General features: G+C 39.0%; 7 protein-coding genes across 7 annotated transcripts; 4 read left to right on the forward strand and 3 right to left on the reverse strand.

Moving 5' to 3' along the window:
• Positions 1-82: 82 nt before the first annotated feature.
• On the reverse strand, positions 83-3,022 carry CTRU02_214570 (uncharacterized protein; the record flags this gene model as incomplete). Its single annotated transcript, XM_070206269.1, has 1 exon — positions 83-3,022. One exon carries the CDS (start codon positions 3,020-3,022, stop codon positions 83-85), a length of 2,940 nt encoding a protein of 979 aa, XP_070060043.1.
• Positions 3,023-3,234: 212 nt separating this feature from the next.
• CTRU02_214571 (uncharacterized protein) lies at positions 3,235-3,345 on the reverse strand (the record flags this gene model as incomplete). Its single annotated transcript, XM_070206270.1, has 1 exon — positions 3,235-3,345. The coding sequence occupies one exon, from the start codon at positions 3,343-3,345 to the stop codon at positions 3,235-3,237; it is 111 nt and encodes a 36-aa protein (XP_070060044.1).
• A 2,779-nt stretch (positions 3,346-6,124) lies between these two features.
• CTRU02_214572 (transposase) lies at positions 6,125-7,732 on the forward strand (the record flags this gene model as incomplete). Its single annotated transcript, XM_070206271.1, has 1 exon — positions 6,125-7,732. The coding sequence occupies one exon, from the start codon at positions 6,125-6,127 to the stop codon at positions 7,730-7,732; it is 1,608 nt and encodes a 535-aa protein (XP_070060045.1).
• Positions 7,733-10,320: 2,588 nt separating this feature from the next.
• CTRU02_214573 (transposase) lies at positions 10,321-11,715 on the reverse strand (the record flags this gene model as incomplete). The annotated part of the gene is made up of 1 exon (XM_070206272.1): positions 10,321-11,715. One exon carries the CDS (start codon positions 11,713-11,715, stop codon positions 10,321-10,323), a length of 1,395 nt encoding a protein of 464 aa, XP_070060046.1.
• A 1,994-nt stretch (positions 11,716-13,709) lies between these two features.
• CTRU02_214574 (mutator-like element) lies at positions 13,710-14,660 on the forward strand (the record flags this gene model as incomplete). The annotated part of the gene is made up of 2 exons (XM_070206273.1): positions 13,710-14,338; positions 14,396-14,660. 2 exons carry the CDS (start codon positions 13,710-13,712, stop codon positions 14,658-14,660), a joined length of 894 nt encoding a protein of 297 aa, XP_070060047.1.
• Positions 14,661-14,720: 60 nt separating this feature from the next.
• On the forward strand, positions 14,721-15,255 carry CTRU02_214575 (uncharacterized protein; the record flags this gene model as incomplete). The annotated part of the gene is made up of 2 exons (XM_070206274.1): positions 14,721-15,197; positions 15,253-15,255. The coding sequence occupies 2 exons, from the start codon at positions 14,721-14,723 to the stop codon at positions 15,253-15,255; spliced, it is 480 nt and encodes a 159-aa protein (XP_070060048.1).
• A 451-nt stretch (positions 15,256-15,706) lies between these two features.
• On the forward strand, positions 15,707-16,759 carry CTRU02_214576 (mutator-like element; the record flags this gene model as incomplete). The annotated part of the gene is made up of 1 exon (XM_070206275.1): positions 15,707-16,759. One exon carries the CDS (start codon positions 15,707-15,709, stop codon positions 16,757-16,759), a length of 1,053 nt encoding a protein of 350 aa, XP_070060049.1.
• Between the last annotated feature and the right edge of the window lie 3,717 nt (positions 16,760-20,476).

A 20,476-nucleotide genomic window follows, 5' to 3' on the forward strand; every position in this document is an offset into this window, starting at 1 on the left:
TCCGGCTCTCATAGACTAACATCTGGTGGTGGATCTTGGTATTGGGGTTTTCGTACGATAGTAAAATCGCACGAGTTGATTGTCATTCGTCTTTTCCCCCAAGTCTATCCACGTACGCTTCGATTCTTATCCTGAGCTTGCTTGTCGTAATTAACTGCTCGAGCGCTGAATTTGGTGACTTCTTTGTGAAAGCATCTGCTGGATTGTCTTTGCCATCGATCCATCTCACTTCTGAGATTTCTTTCTTCTCGTACGACTCCCTCAGGCTCATGATATCGATCATAAGTCTTTTCTCATCAGTAGTTCCTAGTCGTACGAGGCATTCATACAGAGATCTTGAGTCTGTACAAATCACGACTGGAATTCCTGGGAGGTTGAGCGTACGAAGAATCCGGTTCAAGGTACTGCTTAACGATATGCCACTGTCAAAGCCTGTAGTCATTCCGTATAGTTCGCTAGCTAGTACGCTTCGAGTCACTCGTTTGCATTTCGTTGAGCTCCAGTGGATAATATTTCCATTGATCTCAAAGTCTGTCGTCGTACGAGCTGTTTCCTCTGCAAGTACGATAACAAATCCAAGCTGTGATGAAAGGTCTGTATTATTTGCAAATGATCCGTCTGTGAAGATATACATCTTTGTTCGTACGAAGTCGAGTGGAATATATTTAAGACCTCGATCAGGGTTGTCTATTTGCCATTGAAGTCGTACGTTCAGAGCTTCAATGTCCTCTTTACTTGGTTCTTTGATCTGAGCTGCGACTGCTAAATCGTACGATGCCTCTGGCTGGCATATTGAAGCAAGGTATGCGCCCCTTGCCCGCTGCGAAACGTACTGTTGTCGTGCATCAAGTGCATCTATCTCTATAGTATTGAGCTGCTTAACTTGTCCTTTCTGTAAGAAAGTAAAGTAGTCTTCGTACGACTGAATCCTGCCGCCATTGAAATCTACTTCTTGGTTATGTGATAGGATTGTTTTCGGCTTCGCACGAAGGCCCTTCTTCTCCAATTGTTCCTCTTCCCGTACGGAGAAACTTGCTGTTGCGAAACTCATTGTATCGTCTGTTTGCATTGCCGTGATACCAAAGTCGTCTGCTCCTGTCGTAGTATAAAGGAGGCATGGGTCGTACGTTGACTCTATCATTCCAAGGTCCTCCTTGTGGTGTGTAGCGTACGTCTTATACCAGTAAAGACCTGATTCTGCTAATCCGTAGAGCGGCTTCACGATATGTAGGAGTGTTCTTTCTGGGTATTTACCCTCGAGTTCCCTGGGAAGTCGTGCGATAATTGTTCTTTTTAATGGATCGTCCGATTGGGTATATGCCTGCGTAATATCCCTGAGTTCTCCTTGACACTTGAAGTCTCGTACGAGGGTAGGTCCAAGGGCGAGGAGTAGTCTCTGACTCATCCTCTGGATCGTTGGTGCCTGTGTAAGGATTTCCTCCTTTTCCTGGTCACCATATCCTTGGATTACTAGTCTTGACTTTTCGTACGGCTTCGTGGTTTTGTTTTTGATTTCTCTAACCATTCGTGTACGAAAGATCCGTATGTTGGAGTGTTTGTCTGGGTCGTACCGAATAAAGGTAAAGACTCCCTGGTTGATTAACGCGTCGATCTCAATCCTATCCGACTCTTCGTACGGTAATCCTGGTGTTGTGATTATGTTGTCAAGTCGGAGTTTTACTGCTAACTCGTAGTTGTCTTTCTCTTTCTGAGTGAGAAAATGTCTTGGGGATTGTCGTACGGCCCTTCTTTGACCCTTCTTTGGCCGTCCTCTTTTCCTTGGTTGTGGTTGAGGGATTTGCCGTGCGACGTCTGGTTCAGACTCTTCCTGGGGTTGTGTATCGTCCCTATAGTATGGTTTGACGTGTGTCGCCCGAAACTGTGTAGGTCCGTTTATCATGTTCACAGTTACATTATGTCCCTCAATCCCCTGTACTTCGTACGGTCCGGTCCATCCCTTGTTTTCTCTCCATACCATGACTTCGCTCTGGATAGGGAGGGATAAGACTTGTTGAATATTAGGACCGTTCCTTGTATTGATCGCACGGTTGATCTCAACCTCTGCGCGGATGCCTTGAAGTAACTTCCTTGCCTTCTGGGCGGCTTCTGCCCGTTGTACGATTTCTGGTGATGGTGGTGAATCCTTGTTAATACGTGGATAAGTACCGAATACCAGAAGTGTTGGTACGATTCCGTACGGTCCAGCTGTATCGTTTAACGCTTTGATAGCCATCTGTAGGATTGTCTCATCGTCTGTATTATGACTGAGTTCGGTATGAAGGATATCGTACGCTCGCCTTAAGGGAGCGTGAGCTCTCTCGACTTTGCCGACTGCCCAGTGTGCTTCTACTGGCATCTCATCGCACGTAATACCCATAATTTCGGCATGTTTGCGGAATTCAGTAGATGCGAAGTTTGTCCCCGGATCGTGTACGATATGGTCTGGTGGACCGACATAGGTGTTAATCCAACATTTGGTTAACGCATTCCATGTGTCTCGTGCGGAAAGGGATTTTAGGAATGTTGCTCCTTGAAAGCTTGTTTCCGTATCGATCACATGTAAGGCATTTTTGTCCTTCAGTCGTACGACATCTACCACGATTTCGTAATTGAAATAGCTCTCGTCCTTAAGGGAGAACTTAAATCTCCTTGGAGCTGGATCGTGCGACTGGCAGTTGTGACAGAACTTCTGGACCTTTTCTAAAATCGACTGGCTAATATCGTCGTGTCCAGCGTTTTTCAGAAGTTGGTATAGTCGTTCCGTACGAGGATGTCCAAATCGTCTATGTAAACGCCTTAGTTGTACCTCCGTAAAGAAAATACTTGACTCTCTTTTGCTGAGATTGAAAAAAGCATGGCCCCATTTGCGTACGACTGGAATATGTTTCCCATCTCGTCGTACGATAACATTCGCAATGTTGTTGAAGTATGCCTTTAGTCTATCTGCATCTTTTAAAGAGAATAAGAATGGCGTAGCTGACTCGAAGATATGGTACTTCACTCGTCCGATTGGATTCTCCATGATGATAGTCCCGATTGATGTGTTTAAGCGTCCGTCTCCGAATCGTACGTAGACCGACCCTGGTTTCCAGGATACTTTTGCTTGTGGGTTTTCCCTGAGGTATGCTATGACCTGTGACTTGCCGACTGTAGAAACTTTCGCTGCACCTGTGTCCCAAAGTTCCCCTTGGTAAACTGATGTATATGGGTCTTGTAGTACGAATTGAGTTGCTTCTACTGTCTTTGGAGCTGAGAAAATGTCTTCCCCTGTCGTACGGTGGAAGAATGCTGCTGAAGTAAGGAAAATTGAAACCTCCTCGTCTCCAGTATCATCATCGTCACCATCAGAAATATTTTCAACAGGGTTATCTCCCTCTACTTCTTGTAGATATGCTGTAAAATCATCGTACGGCTCCTGGTGGAGTGTATAACATGCTTGTAGGTATTGGTCTCTTGCATATTTGCGTTCCTCATCAGAATGGTTTGTCGACCAACAGCCTGTCTTCTTACAGATGAAGCATCTTTTGCTTGTGTTCGTACGGGTAGGTTTTCCTTGGGATATGTTCCCTTGGTCTTGTCTTTCGTACGTCTGTCCTTGAGGTCTTCGGTAGGGTTGTTGCTTATGTCTGCTTCTCTGGTTGGAATTATACCGCCTATCGACAAAGTTAATGTCGTACGATATTGTCTTCCTATCGATTGCAACTTGTAGCGAGGCTCGTAAGTTAGAGAATAGCTCCTCACATGTCTGGTCAGACTTGTGATTACTGAGGGCGTTCTCTAGCTCTGGTACGCCTCGGCATGCCTGGATAACTTGCGTGCGAAGCATAATTTCTCCTTGGAATCCTGTACCTAGTGCTCGTTGTACGAGAGATAACTTATCAAATAATGCTTCGAGGACCTCGATCGGTTTCTTGTCTGGTTCCTCACGTTTAACTCGTACGAAAGATAATGTTGTCCAATCTGTATAGTAGAGATTGTGGTTGATGTCTGTATTGAAATGTGCATCTAGCATCTTGTAAATCTCGTCCCACCTCTTTGTTGGCCCGATATGGTGGAGGTAGAATTCCTCCGCACGATCGGCTAAGATGTCTGGAAACACGGCATGGTATTGGTCCTCTGTTATTCGCAATCGTCTGCAGAAGCTGATGAAAATCTTGGCCTTGTCATACAGGATATCGTACGGTTTGCCAGTATAGTTCCTCTCTTTCTTCCATCCCTTCTGAAAGACCGCAATCGTGCTTGGTTCGCACGGTCCATTCTGGACTATGCGTCGTGGTGGAAGATCGTAAATACTGTTTGCTGTATAGATACTTGTTGTACGATCCTGTATCTGTGGGAAGCTCTCGATCTCCTGGGTATATCTTGCCCCTGGGGGTAGATTCTGTGTGCTTGATTGATCTCGAGTATTTGACTTCCTGCTTGCTCGTTCGGTATCGTACGAAGGTTCGATTGACTCTATCGCTGGTTCAGCTAAAGTCTGACGTGTAGTTGTCTCTGGGGTTCGGACCGGTGTGCGTGTAATAATGTTCGTACGGCTTGATGTTCTTGTCTGGGAATTATCCCGGTCGTCCGTAGAATCGAATCCTTTTGCTATGTCTGAGACTATATCGACTAATTGTTCTGAAACCGTCCTTGATTTAGGTAGTTGAAAGCCTTTTAGTTTAAGTAGTCGTGCGAACTCGGTTTTGTACGTCCGGTTAACTAAGTCCCATTGGTATGGCGACCATTGATGGAAGTCCTCGTACAATTTCGTAGTAAGTACTTCCTGTGGAGGGTCTAGGTGTATGATTTCCATCATTACGTAGCCGACGTATGTTGTTAATTGTTTCTCCGAAGGTCCTGTTTCGATATCGACTAAGTCTCCCCAGTATTTCGGATCTGTAGACTTCTTCCATATACTAATAGGAATAGTACTCTTTGCACTCATGTCTTCGTACGTGACCTCATAGTCATTTTCCTCCTCCTGGAGGAGGTCTTGCTGTACGATATCAGGTTCTCCTGATGTCGTCATGTTGGCAACCGTTTCGTATCGTACGGTATCTAGTTGGATGGTTGTTGAAATGTGCCGTTGCGCACACTATTTGCTAAAGTATTGCACGATAGGATTCTTGTCCGGTTACGACTCACCGCAGCGACAACAAGAATCTGTCTCGTACGATATTATAACAAACCGTCTTCTCAGGCTAGTTGTCCGGTTACGACTCACCGCAGCGACAACAACTAGGCTAAGGCTCCTAGCACAAGAGATTTCCTAGCGTGACCCCTTAGGTATTCTTTCGAATTTCTCGCCTCGTACTTGCGTACGAGACTACCCGGTAGCCCGGCCGTAAAACCTCGATCTTGTCTCTTTACTCTTGCTAATCTGTGATCGCACGATGCAATCACTCGTGACTGCCAAGCAATCACTGATCAGTGTTGAATGGGCTCTCTGTACGATCGTACTGTCATAAATGTAGGGTGAACTAAAGATTCTATTTTCCGTGATTACCTTTCCTAACTAGATGTTGCCTTCCGTACGAACAGATATATCTCTGTCCATACCTAGACACGAGTCGTGCATGACAGGTAATAAACCATGATCCCTTCCTCAGACATTTAGGTGTTACAGGTGCTAGTCATGCCACCTATACACCCCTTTGCCTGTGACAGCCTTGTCGTACGGTCATGTGATTATCGTTATTCTAATACTTACTTATTATAAATAATTAAGATTTATTTCTTTAACTCTTAAATATATATTAACTAGATATTTATATATAAAGTAATTAAAAATAAGAAATTATAGTTTTATAAGAAGTAAAGTATAATACTATTATAACTATATAAGCTTAATAGTTTTTTTAATTAATACTTACTACTTTATAATAACTAGATACTTAAGAAATAATTTATTAAGTTTAGGAATTCCCTAATCTAGAGTTTTATAAGGAAATAATAATAAATATTAAAGTAATTTATAATATTATAAAAGGATATAACGTACATGATAAGCGAGTGAGACAGACAAGCGAGTGAGACAGTAAACCGCGACCGTCGCACCTTGACGCGACCGGCACCTTTTCCTCTATAATAAATCATAGAATCAGCTAGTATTGAAAGAAGGTTACAAATTGCCCTTCAAGCAATGAGAAATGACCCAAAACTTAGTGCTCGGGCCGCAGGTACACTCTATACAGTCAGTCACGCAACATTAAGCCGGCGACTAAAGGGAATAGTCTCACGACGCGACAGCATGCCTAATTCACGGAATTTATCAGATTTAGAAGAGAAGACAATAGTTGAGTATATTCTCGACCTAGATGCGCGATCATTTCCTCCCCGGCTGAGTGGTGTGGAAGAAATGGCCAATCGACTTCTCGCAGAGCGCGACGCGCCTCCAGTTGGGAAGCGCTGGGCTTCTAATTTCGTCAAGCGACAACCACAGCTTAGGACGCGTTTCTTTCGCAAGTATGACTATAAGAGAGCTCAATGCGAAGATCCAGAGGTGATTCGTGGCTGGTTTTCGCTTGTGAAGAATACAATTGCGAAGTATGGTATTGCTGATGCTGATATCTACAACTTTGATGAGACCGGCTTTATGATGGGCGTTATTGCTTCTGGAATGGTTGTTACAAGTGCTGAAAGGCGTTCAAATACGAAGATGACACAGCCTGGCAATAGGGAATGGGTTACAGTTATCCAGGCTATTAATTCCCAAGGGGAGAGCATCCCGCCATACATCATCGTTGCAGGCCAGTATCACCTCTCAAGCTGGTATACAGAAACCTCTCTTCCGGGCGATTGGGCTATTGCAACGTCTGAAAATGGATGGACAACAAACGAGAGAGGTATTGACTGGATCAGACACTTCGACATTTATACAAAACCACGTACGTCTGGGAAATATCGCCTCCTCGTTGTTGATGGTCATGAAAGTCACTACTCCGCAGCCTTCGAGCTCTTTTGTCAAGAAAACAACATTATTACACTGTGCATGCCGGCTCACTCGTCTCATCTACTTCAACCCTTAGATGTTGGTTGTTTTCAGCCGTTAAAGAATGCCTACGGTCGGCAAATTGAGAATAAGATGCGGCGAGGCACAACCCATATCTCGAAGGAAGATTTCTTTGCAGCATTTCACGAAGCTTTTAAGCAGTCTTTTACGAGGAAAAATATCCAGGGAGGTTTCCGAGGAGCTGGACTTGTCCCTTTGAATGCAGAAAGTGTTCTCTCAAAGCTGGATGTAAAGTTCCGAACGCCAACGCCTGAGGAGGGGGTCCCTCAGACACCAGACCCTTGGATCTCTAGGACGCCGAGCAACCCAAGCGAAGCAAGATCACAGTCTACTTTTATTAAGAGTCGAATCTCACGCCACCGAAGCAGCTCTCCAGCATCAATTTATAGTGCTGTGAGTAAGCTAGCCAGAGGGACAGAAGGACTAGGGCATCGGGTAGCATTACTAGAGTCAGAGGTTCAAATCCTTCGAGAGGAGAATGCAATATTAAGTCGGCGTCGAAGGGCTAAGAAAACACGTCTACAGAAAGGAGGAAGTCTTACTATATCTACTGGAGAGGATATACAGTCGCAAAGAGAGGCAGACACGCAACTACAAGAGGAAACGCGACGGAGTAGTGGTCGCAAAGTGAGGTCTGAGACGACTCATCGTCGGTGTGGCGTATGCGGGAATACAGGCCACAACGCGAGAACATGTCAATTTATTGAGGAAACATCCGAAGAACAGGAATCCGAGTAGTATTAATCAATCTAAGATTTCTTGTTATAGATTTCGATATTATTGTCGCGAAGGTCTGGTTTACTGTCTCACTCGCTTGTCTGTCTCACTCGCTTATCATGTACGTTATTAGCTATATAACTATTACCGATATAACTACTTATAAGTAACTTAAGAATATAGAAAAAGCGTTTTAGACTTTCGAAAGTAACGTTTATAAAATAAATAAGATAGTTACTAAGAATATAAAGAAAATCGTTAATAGCGTTAATAAAGAGATTATCCCTCGCCTTAATAAACTTAACAAGAAAGCCTAGTCTACTATCGACGTCGTAAACGTTAATAATCGCCTCGAAGTATTCGAAGCGACGGCTGTTAGCAAGGATATAATCGCTACGGAGGTTAACTACGTTATTACTACTAAGGATAATAAAATTATAATCCTCCGCGGTAAGATCGTAGAACTGCGCGAAGCCGTTGCTAAGCTATAGAAAGGCGACAAGCGCGTCGCTACCGAAAGCATTACAAGCCCGGCTAAGCAAAGCTGCTTTAGTAATATACTAAACCGCGATTAGGATAGGATTTTATCGTTAAGGTTATAATTCTTCGCGATAGATAGGAAATAGAAAGGATAAATTCATATAATTAGTTTTTATTTTACTATCAATCGAGACGATCGCCTTTTTTCGAAAAAGGTACTTATTATAGTTTTATAAATAGTTATTAAAGGTATATAATATCTTACATACTAGCTATACCTATATAAGAAACGCCTTCGAAAGTATTATCGTTAGTAGGCTAACTTAATAAAAGACTAACTACTTATACTTACGTTTATTAATTTATCATTATTTATTACCTTATAACCGTTTGTTTAACTTCTATACTATTCTATTTATATCTCTATTCTTATTACGGTTCTAACCTCTACTTATTATAGCTACGTACTAATAGGAAGAACTATAATACTAAGACTAGTAAGAAGTCTAATACTCTTAAGAAAAAGAAGTATATTACTACTAAGGTTAATAGTACTTAGGTTTAAGATACTAAAAAGCATACCTAGGATATATTTACTTTCTACTTAGATAATATACTTCTTAAGGAGATTAAAGCTTACCTTAATAACTTTATTAACTTAGCTACTCCCTCTTCTAACTTATTTATTTATTATATTTAAGATACTTATAAACATACCTATACTATATATAATAACAATACCTTATATATAAAGTACTTACTATTCTATACTTAGGTTCTTATAACTATCTTTTATATTAGTAATAGTTAAGTTAATAATATTATTATAAACTACTTTATTATTATTTATTAAGTTAACCTCCTCTTAGTTTTCTTACTTATAAATATTAACTATATAACTATTACTAATATAATTACTTATAAGTAACTTAAGAATATAAAAAAGTACTTTAGACTTTTAAAAGTAATATTTATAAAATAAATAAGATAGTTATTAAGAATATAAAGAAAATTATTAATAGTATTAATAAAAAGATTATCCCTTACCTTAATAAACTTAATAAGAAAGCTTAGTCTATTATTAATATTATAAGTATTAATAATTACTTTAAAGTACTTAAAGTAACTACTATTAATAAGGATATAATTACTATAGAGGTTAATTATATTATTATTACTAAGGATAATAAAATTATAATCCTCTATAATAAGATTATAAAACTATATAAAGTTATTACTAAGTTATAAAAAGGTAATAAGCGCGTTGCTACTAAGAACATTACAAGCCTAGCTAAGTAAAGCTACTTTAATAACATACTAGACTATAATTAGGATAGGATTTTATTATTAAGGTTATAATTCTTTATAATAAATAGGTAATAAAAAGAATAAATTTATATAATTAGTTTTTATTTTACTATTAATTAGGATGATTATCTTTTTTTAAGAGGGGTACTTATTATAGTTCTATTAAATAGTTATTAGGAGTATATAATATCTCACGTGCTAGCTATACTTATATAAGAGACACCCTCAACAGCATCATCGTTAATAGGTCAACTTAATAAAATACTAACTACTTATACCTATGTTTATTAATTCATTATTATTTATTACCTTATAACTATTTATTTAACTTCTATACTATTCTATTTACATCTCTATTCTTATTATAGTTCCGACCTCTGCTTATTATAGCCACGCGCTAGCAGGAAGAACTGTGACAAGCAGCTATACTAGCAGCCCCATAACTATAATATCCCTACTATTATATCTAATAGAACTATAACAATATATAAAGAAATACTTAACGTACATGATAAGCGAGTGAGACAGACAAGCGAGTGAGACAGTAAACCAGACCTTCGCGACAATAATATCGAAATCTATAACAAGAAATCTTAGATTGATTAATACTACTCGGATTCCTGTTCTTCGGATGTTTCCTCAATAAATTGACATGTTCTCGCGTTGTGGCCTGTATTCCCGCATACGCCACACCGACGATGAGTCGTCTCAGACCTCACTTTGCGACCACTACTCCGTCGCGTTTCCTCTTGTAGTTGCGTGTCTGCCTCTCTTTGCGACTGTATATCCTCTCCAGTAGATATAGTAAGACTTCCTCCTTTCTATAGACGTGTTTTCTTAGCCCTTCGACGCCGACTTAATATTGCATTCTCCTCTCGAAGGATTTGAACCTCTGACTCTAGTAATGCTACCCGATGCCCTAGTCCTTCTGTCCCTCTGGCTAGCTTACTCACAGCACTATAAATTGATGCTGGAGAGCTGCTTCGGTGGCGTGAGATTCGACTCTTAATAAAAGTAGACTGTGATCTTGCTTCGCTTGGGTTGCTCGGCGTCCTAGAGATCCAAGGGTCTGGTGTCTGAGGGACCCCCTCCTCAGGCGTTGGCGTTCGGAACTTTACATCCAGCTTTGAGAGAACACTTTCTGCATTCAAAGGGACAAGTCCAGCTCCTCGGAAACCTCCCTGGATATTTTTCCTCGTAAAAGACTGCTTAAAAGCTTCGTGAAATGCTGCAAAGAAATCTTCCTTCGAGATATGGGTTGTGCCTCGCCGCATCTTATTCTCAATTTGCCGACCGTAGGCATTCTTTAACGGCTGAAAACAACCAACATCTAAGGGTTGAAGTAGATGAGACGAGTGAGCCGGCATGCACAGTGTAATAATGTTGTTTTCTTGACAAAAGAGCTCGAAGGCTGCGGAGTAGTGACTTTCATGACCATCAACAACGAGGAGGCGATATTTCCCAGACGTACGTGGTTTTGTATAAATGTCGAAGTGTCTGATCCAGTCAATACCTCTCTCGTTTGTTGTCCATCCATTTTCAGACGTTGCAATAGCCCAATCGCCCGGAAGAGAGGTTTCTGTATACCAGCTTGAGAGGTGATACTGGCCTGCAACGATGATGTATGGCGGGATGCTCTCCCCTTGGGAATTAATAGCCTGGATAACTGTAACCCATTCCCTATTGCCAGGCTGTGTCATCTTCGTATTTGAACGCCTTTCAGCACTTGTAACAACCATTCCAGAAGCAATAACGCCCATCATAAAGCCGGTCTCATCAAAGTTGTAGATATCAGCATCAGCAATACCATACTTCGCAATTGTATTCTTCACAAGCGAAAACCAGCCACGAATCACCTCTGGATCTTCGCATTGAGCTCTCTTATAGTCATACTTGCGAAAGAAACGCGTCCTAAGCTGTGGTTGTCGCTTGACGAAATTAGAAGCCCAGCGCTTCCCAACTGGAGGCGCGTCGCGCTCTGCGAGAAGTCGATTGGCCATTTCTTCCACACCACTCAGCCGGGGAGGAAATGATCGCGCATCTAGGTCGAGAATATACTCAACTATTGTCTTCTCTTCTAAATCTGATAAATTCCGTGAATTAGGCATGCTGTCGCGTCGTGAGACTATTCCCTTTAGTCGCCGGCTTAATGTTGCGTGACTGACTGTATAGAGTGTACCTGCGGCCCGAGCACTAAGTTTTGGGTCATTTCTCATTGCTTGAAGGGCAATTTGTAACCTTCTTTCAATACTAGCTGATTCTATGATTTATTATAGAGGAAAAGGTGCCGGTCGCGTCAAGGTGCGACGGTCGCGGTTTACTGTCTCACTCGCTTGTCTGTCTCACTCGCTTATCATGTACGTTATTTATAAGTAGAGGAACTAAGAAGAGGTTAGCTTAGTAAATAATAATAAGGTAGCTTACGATAGTATTATTAACCTAACTATCGTTAATATAAAAAATAGTTATAAAAACCTAAGCATAGGATAGTAAGTATTTTATATATAAAGCGTTATTATTATACGCGGTATAAGCGTATTTATAAGCATCCTAAACGCGATAAATAAATAGGTTAGAAGAAAAGGTAGCTAGGCTAGTAAAGTTATTAAGATAAGCCTTAATCTCCTTAAGTAATATATCGTCTAGGTAGAAAGCGAACGCGTCCTAGGTATACTTTTTAGCGTCTTAAACCTAAGTATTATTAACCTTAGTAATAATATACTTCTTCTTCTTAAAGGTACTAGACTTCTTACTAGCCTTAGCCTTCTTAGCCTTAGAGGTAGGAGTAGCTTCGATAGCTAAGGCGTTAGACTCCTCCTCCTTACTAGATTTATTAACTAGCTTAGAGTTACTTTTCTTAGCCTTAGTCTTAGTCTTGCTTTTGCTAGTCTTCTTAGGCTAGTCTTCCTTAACCGTTTTGGTAAGTTTAGTATAGGCTTTATAAGCCTTATTAACCTTATTAGTATTGAATATAATAGTATCCTACTAGTTATTAATATATTTAATAATAGCTATAGTAATTTCCTTAGTAACGCTTTTACTAACGACGTAAAGTTCCTTATTAACTAAGCCGAAATTATTTCTAAGGTTTTTATTATTAGTCTAGGTCTTGTTATTACCTATATTACTTCTAAGGGTTATAATAAAGCTAGTAAGGGTTTCGGCGATCTCGTTAATATCTTAATAAGTATATTAAGAAGATATCTTCGTATTCTTAATATCGAATCTCGTAATTAAGACGTATAGTAATAGTAAGTTAAAAGTCTTAATAAGAATAGAAAAGGTTTATAATATATTATAAAGTAAAAGATTTATTAATTTTCTATTATATAAGTAGAAGTAGGATTTATATAGTAGGAAAAGTTTACTTTTATAATAATAATAGTAAAAGTAAAAAGGTAGAGTTTTTTGCTACTTATAAAGTAAATACTTATAAAAGGAAAAAATAAGTATTTTATATAAAATTCTATTATATTAATAAAGGGAATAATCTTATTAATATTACTTTATTAGGAATTAGTTATTTTATTATAAAATAGCGATATTATTTTAGTTATTTCGTTATTAGCGTTACTTAAAGTAGTAGGTTAGTATAACCTCCGCGTCGATAGGATATCTTGCCTTATACTTATTAATAAGCTTTACTACGTTAGTCTTAAGCGATTTATAAAGCTCCTAAGTATTAAACCTTATAGTAAATCCTTTTTAATAAGGGAATTGATAGGGACGCATCACGAATTGATAGGGACGCATCATCCTTAGGGACGCATCACATTCTAAGGTTGTGATTGGCTCAAAATTTTATTGTTAGTGCATCCGAATTCTGCCATCATCTAATGAAGTATCTTTCTTATCTTCTTAGCCCATCCCTTCATAACTACGAAAGCGCATTAGACATATTCAATTTATTCTCCTTTACAACGTCAAGATGTCTACCTCTACAAGTCAATCAAGGCCCCAATCGCGTCGCCGACCCAGCAGCTCTAGTATATACAATCAATTGCCTTCTCCCAAGCGCCAACGCCGTGCTATCTCAGTTAGTAGTGATGCCACTATCAGTCAATTCTATGGGGCTGGCGATCGTGAGGGTCAACCTGACCTAATCTCTGAGATTCCACCTGAACAATTACAGCAAGATTCCGACACAAGCTACAACCCCCAGGGAGATGAATTATATCTTCTATGTTCCTTTCCAAAGGGGACAATACGTATGCAGCGTACAATTTTACCTGAACGTCAACCAAAAGAAAGCCAATTAGTATTACAACCTGAAAATCAACCCTTACAACCCACTTCAGATCAGTTCTCTACTGTTCTAAGCCTCATTCAAGAGGTTGTTGGGACAAACCGACGTCTTACGCGTGCTCTCCTCCAACAATGTGAACGCGTTCGTCGATATCGTGAGGCTTGGGGCTACTCACCACACCCTTCAGACATATCCTCAATCGGCGAGTCTCCTCCTCCTCCACCTTATTCACCTCCCCGACAAAGCCCAGAAGTGATAGCGATACCATCTTCTCCAAGTACTTTATTCCTTACTACAAGCGAAAGGTCGAAATCACCTACCCCCGAAACTATTCCAAACCCACCGATCCCTGGCGAACCAGAAGCAACAATTGAAACCCTCCTCGACCGAGTTAATAAATTTGCAAAAGAGCATGGATTTGGGATTGCAAAGTATAATAGATGCTATCGTAAAGGACGTATAATTCGCTATACACTTCGTTGCGATCGATTTGGGCTACCAAAGCGAGGTAGAGGTGCTGGCATCCGAGCCCGCGCATCTCGGAAGTGTGATTGCCAATGGCAAATTATTGCTGAAGCAATAGAGGAGGGGAAATGGCTTTTACGTCAGCATTCCAACCCAATACACAGCCAGCATAATCATATCCCTAGCTTAGCATCATCTGCACACCCAGCCTATAGGAGGTTGACTGAGCCTATTAAGGATGCAGTTGAGACTACTAGTCGGCGGGTTGGTATTCGGGCACGCGACGTAGGTGCTATTATTCAGGAGCAGTTTCCTGAATCTGTTTTCACCCAGCGGGATATCTATAACGCTAGAGCCCGAATCAATCGCGAAAAGCTTAATGGGTATACACCAACTGCAGCTCTAATCAAGCTTTTTGATGAGCGGGAGATCCCTTATATTGTGAAGTAGGCGGATGATGAGCCGAATCGGCTTGTTGGGCTTGTCTGGACGTTTCCATACTCTCTCCGGATGTGGAAGCGGTTCCCCGAGGTTATCAGCTTTGACAACACCTATAACACCAATCGCTTCAAGCTTCCACTCTTCCAAGCTACAGGGCAAACATGTCTTGGATCGGTATTCAATGCAGCATTTGGTCTCATTGATAATGAGAGACTAGAGGGGTTCCAGTTCTTATCGCAGAGTATCTTACAACTCATTAATCAGAACTCTATTCGCCAACCAGATGTTATTATCACCGACTACGACAGACAGATGAAGGCAGCTCTTAACGAATACTTTCCGAATGTGCAACAACAGCTTTGTATTCACCATATCAACTCAAACGTTATGCTTAAAGCCAAGCAGAAGTGGCTTCAGAGCTATTCTAGTAGTAGTGGGTCTGAAGAAGACGATCTAGCTCCACAACCAGTTACCGAACTTAGCGATGAGGACCATGCCTATATCCATACTTCAGTAGATGGGGCTACGCCACATAGCTACCGGGGGGTTCTTTGTTACGGCCAGCTATCTGACAGTAGGGTTCTGCTAACAGAAGGTGCAGTAAGAGACTAACACTGGTTCGTAGAGGTCGTTCTGGTAGATCGTAGGGTTAGGGTAAGGTGATCAGTCTTACACTATGGTAACGAGGTTCTTAGTATTCACAATACTGAGAGGTAAGCTGAAAGTCATTCGAGGATGAATCACAAGTTGATTGCTGAAGAACTATCTAGAGGGCTTGAGCAGGTACTCAAGTCCTGGTCTATATAGGAGTCTATCTACACGTATTGTCTGTAGTCGTTGGAGATCATATTGATCGAACATGATCCGTTGGCCCCCAACTCTTCTTGGATCATTCTGACCTAGAATGATTCATCACGTGACTTGTTCCGTTCTATAGTTCTTCCGTTCCGAGAGGTTACCTTTTGTTCCCGTGGCCCTGCATACAAAGTCCTGTCATAACCGCCCAACCGAGTGGGTCCTGTTAGGTGTATCTAACGGGTCGTAACATTCTTATAATGTGGAAGTTGGTTCTATTTGCTGAGACAGAGGATGCCTTTAGGAAAGCATGGGCAAACCTTTGCAAAGAGTTTAAGGACCAACGGCCTATTCTGAACTACCTGCATGGAATATATCTACCACTAAGGGAGCAGTGGGCACGTTATTCTATTCGCCAGTACCGAAACTTCGGCATCCGTGTAACCTCAGGGACGGAATCAAGCAACAACAACATCAAGGGCTATCTTCTTAATGGACTTAGCCACCTATATCACTTAGTTAATGTGATGCAGGATATGCTTAAGGATCAAGAGGTTCGCTTCAAGCAAGCTTGTGCACAGGATGAGATCCTCACAAGCCGTGAGTTTATAGGGAACAGATCTGAGTACCTTGGGGAGCTTCGAACAATACTCTCATCGCAGTGTCTTGGTTTGATTACGAAGCAATACCGTCTGGCAAAGAAGGCTCTACCAACAGGTAGAAATCCATTTCCAGCGCCTCTTAGAGACTGCACAGAGGACTGTACTGTCTCTATAGAGTATGGTATCCCATGCTGCCATAAGATCTACTCTAAACTTGTAGATGGGGTACAGTTTATGAAGGATGAGGTTCACCCACGATGGCGGCTGCGGGAGTCTTCTTCCCAGGATCCATATCGACGGATCCTTGATCCGAAGATTGCAGGAAACCTCCGTGGCAGACCTAAGAACTCAATGCAGCCAGTCCCATCATCCCTATCATTAAGGGATAGCACCCAATCAAGCAACCAGCTAGCTAGACAATCACACAGCCAACTACAAAGTCAACAACCTAGCCAATTAGCAGCAGGGCGCAGGCGTGGCAGACCACCAGGAAGCCGTAATAGGACCACCTTAGCAAGGCTTACACAAGAGACAGCCAGTAGCCAGGCGCCAACCTCTTCCCAGCGGCAGACACGAAGCCAAGTAACTACTCTTAGTACTGGCCGATCAACTGGCCTTCGTTCGAATGGAAGAAGATTACAGGCAAGCATCCGTAGGACGAGGAGTCAATGGGAACTACTTAGTAGTAGTGATGAGAGTCTCAAACGTTGAGGGTAGGGGGGGCATTCTTTATTATTATATAAGAGGAAATAGAAGTAGAAATCAATTGAGATTTATAAAAGCCGTTTCAGTTTAGTTTGATAAAACCCAATTCCTCCTTAGAAGGGAAGAAAAAGACCTACCATTTGAGATTTGCAAAAGCGGTCGTTTAGATGGTTTTGCAAATCTCAAATGGGAGGAATAGCCAAGAAACGTAGGCTAGTAGGGCGGGCCGGCTTTATGTCTATGAAACGGAGGCAGGCCTCTTATGGCTGTGAAAAGGTGGGGCGTTAGCAACGCTGGCCTCACCGCCTTCGCCGACTTGTACCTGTGGGTCACCAAAATTTCTAGCCAATCACAACCTTAGAATGTGATGCGTCCCTAAGGATGATGCGTCCCTATCAATTCGTGATGCGTCCCTATCAATTCCCTTTAATAAATAAGATATTCGATCTTTAGCTTACGTTTTCTTTAATTAATTTTATAGCTTACGATATAGTCGATTTCTTATTCTTCGCTATTATTAACTTTAATAAGTTAAGGTAGCTATTATTTACGATTAAATAGGTTATCTCCTTAGGCTAGCTTATATAGCTATACTACCGATAAGATTAGAAAAATTTGCTAATAGGCTAGGAAGTCGACTTTATAAGCTATTAAGCTTATAATTCGAACGATTTGAAAAAAGCTTATACGTCGTAATATCTACTTATTATAGCGTTAGCTAGGTAAGTAAAAGCCTTTCCTTAGTCTTATCTAAACCTTATTACTAACGGAGAATCTAATATCTAAATACTTTTTATTATAGTATTCCTTTCTTAGTAAGTTTACTATATCGATTAAAGCTACTACCTCGTCTTAGTATATCTTTTTTATAACGTCGATAGACTTAGTTAAAGCGTTTTTTTCTACGATAACGTTAAGAATACTTCGAGGCTTAAATCCGTATATAACCTTATTAAGAGATCTCCCGATCGTTACGGTATATAAGTTATTAAGGTTATATTATAACGCTAAGAGAATCTCTAGCTATAAGGTTTCTAAGTATTTTAAAAGCTAGAATTAGATCGTAATTTCTACTATTTAGTTTATTTTCTTACTTTAGCCGTTAGTTTATAAGTAATAAGCTATTGATAAAAGTAGTTTTACTTTAAGAATACGGAATATTACGGTCTAGACGGCTAAGATAAACTTAAGGTTTCTATCGTTAATAATACGATGTAAAAGTCCTTAGTTAGCTAGTTAGAAAGCCTTAATAAAGACTATTACTTACTTTTTAGCTTTATATATAGTATAGCCTAGTAGAAATATAACTTTCTTTAAGAATTTATCTATTATAAGCGTAAGCATATTAAACTATTTAAATCTAGGTAATACCTATAGACTCCCTTATACTTCTACTTTTAGTAAATCGGTAATAAAGTCGATTATTACGGTATCGAAAGGGATTCCTACGATTAGAATCGGTTATAAGATACTTAGTAGTCTTTACTAGTCGACTTAGTTTTCCTTATATCTTAAATAGTAAGTAATATATTGCTTTACTACCGATTGCTTATTTTATATCTAGAAGCTAGCTAGCTTTGCTAGTATATAGTCTATACCGAAATAATGCTTTTAATTATAAGCAAGGCTAAAAACTTTTACGACGGCTTTATATAAGATATATAGCCTTTTTATCTTATTATATATATAGTAGAATAAAAAGCCTATCTTTAATAGTTACTATAGGGAGATTTAACGACGAATTAGTATATGCTTTTCGTTCTAAGCGCGATTTTCCTCGTTATCTACCTCCTTAAGTAACTACTACTTATCGCTACTTTCTTATTATCTCTTAAGTTGCTAGATTAGTTTTCTATACTTTAGGTCGGCTTTATAATTTTTAATAATAGTTTTAATAAAGTCTTTACTTATCCTAATCGTAAACCCTCCTAGTTTTCTTAACCGTTTATTATCTTCTAAGTTAAAAGCTATAATATTCTTATCGTTATAAATATATAAGTATATTACTTTCTTTAAATAGGTTTACTTTACTTATTACTATTAATAATAGTAGACGCGAGAAGGCGTTAGGTATAACGTTAAGTTTCCTTAAGACGTAAGTAATATTAAGGTTAAATTAAGAAAAGTAGTTAGTAGCGTTAGCTAACTAAAGGTTTACTTTATTAAAGTCTATCGTTCTTAACGATATATAGGTAAGAATTCTTTTTATAGCTATATAGTTTATAAAGATCTATATTAAGTTCCTATTTAATTATATTAATTTCCTAAGTTTCCTTACTACTTATATTACTACTACTACCTCCGCCTCGGTTATAAAGTATTACTTCTCTATTAAGGATATTATATTTAAGAGAAATAGTATTAGTTAGATATACTTTTATAAGATATCTTTTCTAAGAATTCCTATACCGTCCTAGGTAATATCTATCTAGAATATTATAAGCCTAAATCCTCCCTTATAAGTATCGATCTTAAAGAATAAGGGTTTTTCTAAGTTATAATAGTATCTTATAACTTAGTTATAAAGATTCTTTTATAATATTTCTTATACTTCTATTTCTTCTAGCGTTAGCTTAAAAGTCGTATATTAAAACCGTTTAGTTCTTATAGCCTTATTAAGGCTTATTAGCAACTAGTCTTCCTTATATAAGATCGTAGTTAGCTTAGTTTTCTTTTCGTTAAGGGGGGTTATAATTACGTCGTACTATAGAATATCTTTTTAAAGCTATCTTACTATTCCGAGGTATTTCTTGAGATCGTTAAGGTTTTTTAAGAACTTAAGATTTTTAAATATAGCGATTCGATTATCCGTTCTATATATCTTTTATCCGTCTATGATATAGCTAAGAAGTTTTATAAAAAGGAAATTAGTAAATAACTTTTTCGCTATTATATTAAGCTTGTTATTATTAATTATATTAAAGACTATTTTAATATACTTAAAGTAGTTTTCGTCGGTATTACTAAAGATTATAATATCGTCGATATATATACGAACGAAGTATTTATAGTCTTAGAAGATACGATTTATAAATCGTTAAGCGTAAGCTAGTAAGTTTTTAAATCTTATAAGTATTATATTTAAGATCTCGATACTATAAAGACTTATTACTACTATCTTATTATAATACTTCGAGTAGATAGGTAATTAGTAAAAAAACTTAATAACGTCGAAGAAAGTAATTCTTTTCTTACTACGAATCGCGTTTATAATATCGTTTTAGTTTAGTAAGGGGTAAATGTCTAAGACTACTAGACGGTTAAGTAAGCGTAAGTCTATAACTATTCTAGGTTTTCTTATAGTCTTTATTTATCGCTATATAATAAAAAGAAGATAAGCAATCGGGATTAGCTTACTATTAGCTTAATCTATCTTTCCTTCGGTATAAAGTTAGCCGTAGGTTTTATCTAAAATTATAAAGTCTTCGAAACCGAGTAGATAAACCTTTATATTAGTTTTTTAGTTTTATTATCTATCGATAAAGTCGATTCGTATATATTCTTCGTTAAGGAGTAGTATTATACCTTTATTATAATAAATAATATACTTATCAAGGATTTTCTATAGTTATTATATAAATTCCTTATCAAAGTTATATATCTTAACGCTATGCTTACTAAGAATTACTAATATATCGTCTAGTTTAGAGATTCTATAGTTTAATATCTCGTCTATCTATAGTTTAGTACTTCTTTTTAAAATATTTTCCTTATTAGTTATAT

This window comes from Colletotrichum truncatum, assembly GCF_014235925.2.
Source record: "Colletotrichum truncatum strain CMES1059 chromosome Unknown Contig_0011, whole genome shotgun sequence".
NCBI classification, from domain to species: domain Eukaryota; kingdom Fungi; phylum Ascomycota; class Sordariomycetes; order Glomerellales; family Glomerellaceae; genus Colletotrichum; species Colletotrichum truncatum.